Source organism: Convolutriloba macropyga, chromosome 2 (assembly GCF_964194025.1).
Source record: "Convolutriloba macropyga chromosome 2, txConMacr16.3, whole genome shotgun sequence".
Taxonomy (NCBI): domain Eukaryota; kingdom Metazoa; phylum Xenacoelomorpha; order Acoela; family Convolutidae; genus Convolutriloba; species Convolutriloba macropyga.
Window position 1 is genome coordinate 13933372 of NC_134469.1, and position 8665 is coordinate 13942036.

General features: G+C 35.1%; 1 protein-coding gene across 2 annotated transcripts in view; it reads left to right on the forward strand.

Annotated features, from left to right (window-relative positions):
• The first annotated feature begins 2238 nt into the window (after positions 1-2238).
• Positions 2239-8665, forward strand: part of LOC142356825 (uncharacterized) — a 10419-nt gene continuing 3992 nt past the window's right edge. Inside the window, exons 1-3 of one of the 2 annotated variants that reach the window (XM_075408611.1) lie at positions 2239-2329; positions 3936-4101; positions 8197-8399. In XM_075408611.1, the coding sequence (XP_075264726.1) occupies positions 2299-2329; positions 3936-4101; positions 8197-8399 (400 nt within the window). In that variant the 5' untranslated portion in view covers positions 2239-2298. The remainder of the gene's footprint in view (positions 2330-3935; positions 4102-8196; positions 8400-8665) is intronic. The other variant, XM_075408613.1, reaches the window with a different exon arrangement.

The window sequence follows — 8665 nt, forward strand, 5'->3', positions numbered from 1 at the left end:
AGATGGAAGATTCAGTACTGATTCAATTGCCATGGTGTCCCAAGAGAACTTAATTGTGCATTATAATCACTTCAAAACAGGTGTCCATTTTTTTCTGAAATAAAGATTCGCATTTTGTTTTACAGATCAGAAATAGATTAGATTAAAAACTTTGTTCTACGTTAGATTTAGGATCTTTATTGTACAGACCGGAATTTCTGACTGTCGAACTCTGTCGAACTCTGTAGGGACAGTGCCACATCCAAGACAGTGTGGCTGGTGATAAATTCTCGGGCCCAGATGGGCGATGATGGACAATATTCAGTGCCAACATTGAGGAAATGTTTCATTTGGGGTTGTTATAATGGAAAAAGAAACGATGCTTTTACTACTCGTCAGTGAAGGTATTACATGCCAGTTGTAATACATGCCACTACATGCCATTTAGATTTCTACACGCTAGTACTACTAGAATCATTTGTTCTACATGCCTGTTGTACATGCTAATTGGACCACACGCCGGTGTACTTATTGAAATGTGTCAGTTTTAATGTGAACTGAAATTGTGGACTGTATCAAAACAGTAGTTTTGATACTCGTAATATTTTCATGTGCTTTCTTGATTAACCTTTTTAAATTAATGGCATGATAGCCGAGAGGTAAGGTGTCTGGTTCACAGGCCAGTGATTGAGAGTTCAATCCCCTGCCTCCGTGAAGCTGTGTGAAGATGAGCTATTACTTAACCATAGCTTGAGGTTGACCATAGCTTGACCAATCATGGCTGCAATGATGGTATAGCGTGTTCCATAAAGTTGAAATAGCCACTGGAAAGATTTCAAAAGTCAGAGTTCAAACTTAAAACATGTAGAAAAAATTGATGAATAGAAGCTTAATGGAAAAAAACGTTGACATTCAAATGACCAATTTGATACTCAATTGCCTGTTTTCGAACGTTCTCTTATTTCAAGGTTATGGGACAGACTATACCACGTAAAAGTTTCAGACGCAAAAAAAGTGGCGATAGTCATAAAAAAGAGCAATGCTGCTCATTAAAAGATCAGTCTGAAATGTGGGGGATAATAAGAAAAAGGGCAGCTGAGAACAGGCTACTGTAGGCTAATGCTGTTCCGCTGCGATTAAACAGGAACCAAAATTTAATTATTAGTTAATTAAGCAATCGTTTAAACCCAATTTTCAATTAAGAGTTTTGAGAAAATTATGCCAACTTTGACAAAAATTACTCGCGATCAAACAACAAATGTTTTCCCGTCATTCGTTTTAGTTTTATCAATCATAAAACAAACTAACATCAACTGTCAGGGTTTTGGTGCTAAAACTCAGGAGAAATAGTGTTTGATCCATATCTAAAACAACAATTACGACATAATTTTAGAGAATTTTGCACAACAATATACAAAAACTGTACTCTTCCTTCAAATTCTGATTTGCTTTGTTTTTAACCTAATAAATTAGATAAACAGTAATTAGAACTTTCTAATAATTAAGAATTGATTGTTAAGTGAAAAACAGTAGCAGAAGATTGGACGTAAATTTAGTAAAACTACCACTTAGTAGACAACAGCGCCCTCTTGAAAAAAAAATGTATTCAGAATACCCACTTTCTTTGTGTTGCTGGTATGGAAATCTTTGTGTGTTACTTTCAATCAGATCCTGGTTTAGTCGAATGGACGCACGAGTTTGCTAATATCAGACAAAAAGTTATCTATATTTTGATGATCAACATAACTACTTTCTTAAAAATAATTGTGATCAAATCGTGCTGAATGTGATCGACTTTACCCGTCTTCCTCGATCCAGAAGAAACCTAATTCCAGACAATATTTGCGTCGCATTTCTCAAAGTGAGTCTATGGCAATCATCTCAAAATATAAATAAATTATATGTTCATCCACTTCTAACGCTAGAATTGGATGAACATATTCGGCAATGTTCCAAAAAAATTAACAAAACGATGCGCTTTTCCCAGAATTGCCCCCCCCCATCGCATCTCACGATGGGATATTTTTACAGAGCTCTCTTAATAGTTTTAAATGTGATGTATAGATAGTCCCATCTCTCATTAGTCTATATATCATAAAGGTCTCAAAATGAGACAATTAGGTTAAGTCACAGCAGTTCGCAAAACCTTATTTTGTAACCTTCTATTCAATTATTTTAAGTTCAATGGCGATTTCCATACTGCTGTTTAATTCCAGTCGTGACCTTTATTTCTTGATATTTGCAAATCAAATGTATTGTCAATCAGTTCAAAATGATGAATTATAGTCCCAATTCAACATTGACATTCGAAAAGCCGCCATGGATGTCGTCTATCTTCTGCTTCTTTCATGTATGTTTACGTTCACTCAGCTAATAAATTGTTCCGACTCACTTTTTAGTATAGTATAATCTGCTTCTCGGATTTCGCTTTTTTGGGAACCCTTGGTAACTTCCTGACACAGTTACTGGCATTTCTGGGAACTTCAGCGGTGAGTTAAAGGGAGCTGTAGTGGAAAGTTACAGGGATTACGAAGACCTTTCCGGGAAGTAACCGGGTTTCTCGAGTATTTATACGGATATCGGGCTTTTTGAGAGGATATTTAAGCAAGAGAGGATATATCGGGCTTTTTGAGAGCAAAGAACAACAATTAATTTTTAAAAATTTTCAACTCGTGCTGAGGAATTTTTTTTTTCACTTGCAATTGTCATTTTTTAATCGTTTTCCTTAGACAAAAACGATCAAAGCCCTTACGTGGTAATCGCCGTTTTGTTCGTTATTTCGTCGTTATTTTTATGTAAGAAATTATCGTTTTTTCATCGTTATCTTTATGACTATAAATTTCGACTTATTCAGAGGTTTTTTTCACCGAGAAATATTAGCAGTAAGCCCTCAGAAATTTATGTTTTCACAATACTCAACTGCTCTAGTTTTACATTTGCTATTGTGTGAAACTATAGCACGTAAACACGATCCACTGAAACGTGACATACTTTTTGACTAGTTGACACTATCAACTGCTCAGACTTTTTATATTGTTATGAACCTTTTCATTTTTGCGCCATGAATGCTAAATTTAGTAAGAAAAAGTTTGTAAGATCGTGACCATTTCGGTAATTGATAGAAAAGTTCTGCTGCAGTCAAAAAGCGTACTTTATCAGATAAAAGTATTTTTAAGCGGTTTTTTCGAAATTTAATGCAATGGTCAAGGAGCAAATCGTAAATAGTGGCCATTTACAGAGCTACAGAATAAAAAATAATTTTACAGAACAAAAAAATAATGTGATATAAACAAATCTAACAGTTAGGTTAGTAGAAGCAATTTCAGTTTTAACCAAAATTTAAAATTTATCTAACGAGAGGCATCATGGCTGCAATCAAAACACCTCTCGGCCTCTTTTCAAAGTTTATTTTAATTTTTTTCCGCTTCAGTGACAAAATGAAGAGGATCACACTTTTTGTAGTGTTTGAGATCCAATTTTTTTTATCCAGAATTCAAAAAGCTCTATAAATCAGCTGACGCGAATATTTTTCCCTAATGAAGCAGCTCCTTCCAGGAGAACACAATTTGCATATCTCATGCACTGTCTGTCACGCGGCATAATGTTCTTACTCAGAAGCCTTTTTTTAATAAAAAAAGTACTAGAAATCATTTAAAAAAGTACTAAAGTTTTATGTGGAACGAAGCGTTTTGAAGTCAGAATTTTGAAGTCGATTTCGAATTCTTTTTTGTAGACAAGTTCCTGTCAGCTGACACAAATCTTATCTAGCCATTCAGGCTATTTTGTTGTTTCTTAGATAATTTTTACCTTTTTAAAGTTTTTGAATCACTATTGAACTTCCAACCATGTATTCGCTGAAATTTGAACGCTATCACAAATTCTCTCACAGTTAAGTTAAAAAAGTTCTTCAACACTATGAGGAACATGAGATAAAAAGCGCGTAGTAATTTCTGTAGTACTGCTGGTGTCTTCAGTCCTATCAAGTGCTGACCTCGTGACGTCTTCTTATGGGAATCGTCACACGTGGGAGCCGAGACAGCCCCCGTCGCCTGAGTGGGAATCCCTGATATTCTGGATAGCAAACGGGATTGGGGGTTTTGGACAGGCTTGCAGAGAACACAGGTAAATTCATGAATAACAGAGTGTCACTTTGGCACATGAAAACGTGCAATTAAGCGCGACATGTCCGCGACAATTTTCCCAAAAAATAACGTATCGATTTTGCCATATTAAACTTTTTGCGTTGCTGAATTTAAGTTAATATTACACAATTTCGTTTCGAGTGGTGTACTTTTGAGCAGTACACGATTGATTTTCACGTTTACAATATCTCTACACAATTGTTGAAGAAAAGTATTTTGCTCACAGCTAGTTGTTAGCTACACAAGGAAGTTGGTTTTATTCAGCAAAGAAGTTCTCCTCAACTAACCAAGAACTAACATGGGAAAACAAGAGAGGTTAAACTTATAGTCAATTTGTCAAACAAAATTGTATTCATACAATCTATAAAACTTGGTTACTTTTACTCAGTATCCATCCAAGGTCGAGGTGTCTAGACCTATTTTACCCCTGAATAGACCATCTTCGAGTGCACATCTGCGCATAGTGCGCCTGAATTACATGGTCTGGAAAAAATTTCGAGCACATTTAGTCTGGACAATGGTCTGAACCTTGTCTGATCAGAGGTCACTTTGCTTGGGACGGTCTGATCTGAGAATTACTGAGATATATTGATTTGCCAAGATGCGACAATACAGCAGAGTTCTGATAAGAGAGTCATCTACAGTCTGACTATAAGAGCCAAGGAGTACAGCTGATAGCAACTGCCGGTCCCCTTTACAAGTAATTGTGAATAAATGTAGATCAAGAGGTTTTTTTAATCGAAATCTCTATCAGTTCGTCTACTGGGTCAGAAACATGTACCAAAGGAACTCATAAAAATTTTTCACTGCACCTAGAATTGCTTACTGAAAACACCAATTTTCATGAAATGTGAATTTTTAGCAAAATCAAGAGATTTGTTCATGTCTAAAATCATTCTCTGATCAGACAATTATAAGCACATTCGAGTCTGATTAGAATCTGACCGCACAATAGTGTGATCAAAGATCAGAGGAAGCTTTCGAGCGCAATTTAGTCTGATCAGACATGGTTTCGGACGCACGGTAGTCTTATCACAGAATGCTTCGAACGCACCGGAGTCTCTTCAGCAGCAATTTCAAATGTTGATATTTTGATAAAATAGGAAAGACGGCAGACAAAATTTCAAGTTGACTACCAAACAATTAAGATTTTCCAGTTTGGTTTCCCGGCAATCCCCTCCTCCTTTCTCTTCCGGGTAGCCACTTGGCAATGGCCAAGTCCAACACCATTATCTATAAGCGAAAAAATCTTGAGCAAAAGGTGAATTTCAGCACTTTAGCTCACTCAAAAACATAAACCCTTAAAGTCTGAGAGAAAAAAACATGAAAATCGATACAAATTTATAAAAAAAATATCAAATTTATAAAATGCAAACTTTATACAAATTTATGAACAGGTTTCAAGCAATAATTGGCAGATTCAAATAAGAAATGGCTAACGGTTTCATCGCTAACATCTTTATGCGCATTTTGTCTGGACAGTTGTGTGAAATAGTCTGGATAAAGGAAGGCTCATCGAGCGTATTATAGTATGATCCGCGGCCACTTCGGTCTGCGAAAGCCTGATGAGAAGTCAATTCCTCTTTGAAGATTTCATCTGGGAAATTTCGGCCTGGAGCTCAACCTCAAAAAAGACACGCTCAAGTCGAAATTAAGTAAAGATTGCAAAAGCTTAAACATAACTTTAGTTCAAGTAAAATAATATCTGAACCCCTTAAGAGCAAAACTAAGTGAATTTAACCATACCACAATTTGCAAAAGTTAAACGACAAAAGTCTACCCTCACCCAAAAATGGTAATTCATATCAACTGAAACTTCATTTTAACCTTACAAAAATTTAATTTAAACCGGTTAAGAAAACTTACCTGCGCTTAGCTTTTACTTAATTTTCTTGGACCCTCGTCAGGGTAAATTTAGCAGAAGTTGTTATCCAAAAATTATATCAATTCCCTAATAATCATTTTTCTACGCGTTCAGTTGAATTTTTTAAACATAGCTTTATTCAAAACTTTATCTCAAAGTCATTTAGGTAAATTTACCTGAGCATTTTTCATTGTGTGTGCCTTAGCTCCAGTAAAAATTTGAACCACTTAGGGAAATATAATGAACGAAATATTGCTAAAATTGCTATAGAAAACTGTCCAAATTATGGCATCATCCTTATCTACAGCCAAACAAAGCTGCAGATTTGACATAAAACCCTGTGACCAGCAGCATAAAACCCCGCGACCATGAGCTTAAAAGACTACCAAAAATCAGTTGAAACTCGTTACTTTTGTTGGAATTTCTCCAGCGGTAAATTACTTGTTAATGTGTCTTGTTTCGGTAAATCATTTTAGTGATCTTACAGTAAAAAATAACTTTGGCTTTTGAAAAAAGAATTTACTTTTTTTTCTCAATCTTTCCTTCTAAGGAACAAAGTTCCCAAGTGAGAGAAACTTTGTACGAAGTACAGAGTCAGTTTCTCTATTGGGCCCACTATAGTTCGACATTTGTGTCATTGACACGAATAGGGAGACCTGCAAACATTAAAGTTAGAAAATTATCATGGTTGTTAAATTACAATTACAGTTTTGTTGACTGTTTTTGCTATTTTTGTAACAGAGGACATTTTTTTGGCATAAATATAGCAAAGTAATAGGTCTACGATATGTTGGAATTAGATTTTTACATCATGGTAAATTTTTGGAGTTATTTTGTGTTTTAAGCGACACAAATTTCTGAACAGCAACGCTAAACGATTAGTCATAGGGACTAATTGAGAGTCCAATAAGTAAACGGTAATTAAGAGTCTAGCGGGCGATACAGTTCACAAAAGTTGGCTGCAAAAACGTAAAATCTTGACAGTATTGAAACTGCCAAAAAGAACTGCCACAGGAGATCTGCCGTTACATTAGCCTAACCATACTAAAGATAACCTTATATAGTGATCTTATGCTCGTTATATTAAATTTAAAGGAACTTAACCTGTCAAGAACTTTGTTATACTCAGATAAATTTAACCTGAATCAGGTAATATAACGTTATCAGTCTCAGTCGGATTTAAATTTAACTGAACTTCACTATACTAAATGAAATTAAAAACGTGAAATTTAATTTTTCTGAAATACAATATCCAAAATTTTAAAAAAAAAAAAGCACAAATGCGATAGGTTTTTCTGAACCTAAACTTAAATTTAAAAAGAATCAGCTCGTTATGTTGACATGTTCTCAAATTAACCTAACTGAAACTTAACAAACTGCTGTAAACAGAGCTGAACCTTACAAAAAAATATAAATAAGCCCGCTTAGTTGCAGACACCGGAACTTATCAGCACTCCAAATTAACCTAAACCCATTAATGTAAATTTGGCTGGACTTAATATTCCTGAAATTACTTTAAAGCCCCTAAGGTAAATTTAACTTAACTAAACTAAACATAAACTTATATCAGTAGCGCATAACTATATTAACCAGGAATTAACATTCTCCAAAATCATCTTAAATCTATTAAAGTAAACTTATCTGAAAAAAACATAAAGTTCATCCTACACCCACTGAAGTATACTTAGCTGAACTAAAATAATTCTGAACTCATGTAAGGTAAAAAATTATCGGAACCTATTTTTAAGTTAAAAATGAAACCTTAAATCTTAAACTCGCTTTACTAATTTTTATCTGAACAATCTAACCACGTTAACGTAAACTTATCTAAGCTACGAAAATTTTCATTTTAACCGCGTTAAGGAACGTTTAGCTGAATATAACAATATAAATATTTCTCTAATAGATACGAATACAAAATTTACAACCCATAAAAGAAATAAATACTTGGAGTATCTCGACATGTGAAGAAACAATGTCTTCCGTAGTCAAATTTAAAAGTAACGCGAGGAGATATCTCTTTAATCAGTTGTTGACCCTAGGCAAAAATTACCTCAAGGTTTCAGATAAGTTCTTGTTTTTTCGGATGTTATCTGAAATTTTTAGTGGTTAGATTACTCCATGCATCAGATAAAATTCAGATATTTATTTACAAAAATTCCTTGACGGTTTTCACGAGGGAAGAAATAATAACCGGTTTTGCTTTCATAGCGATTTCTACTGCCTCGAAGGCTACAGCACACAGCCTTTCAATCAGTCCTTTCCAAGTGGCCGTGAATGCGTGCAGAGCGAAGGAAGCAGTGCGTGTGCAGGGGTGGCACTTGGCTATGACCCAGCAGCGTGCAAGGCCTGGTTCACAGTACTGGTACAGGAGAAGTGGCCTCGCATCAACATGATCGATATCAGAGATCCCAGTTAGCCAGTTCCAGAAACTAAGTCGGTCTGACAGTAAATAAAATAACATAGGCAATCATATATTACAGAATTTTATAGTGAGGGTAGGAAAAATTGTTTCTCTTGTCATTCAAACTGAGCATGGAATTATAAAAGATTTTCATGTACCACACCGGTTCTTGTCCTACATATTTGCTTCTCAGGCATTCATAACCCATACAATGAGTCTCTAAGTTCCCACCAATTGAAGCAAAACTTGAAGCAAGGAGGATCGGTTATGAGCGTT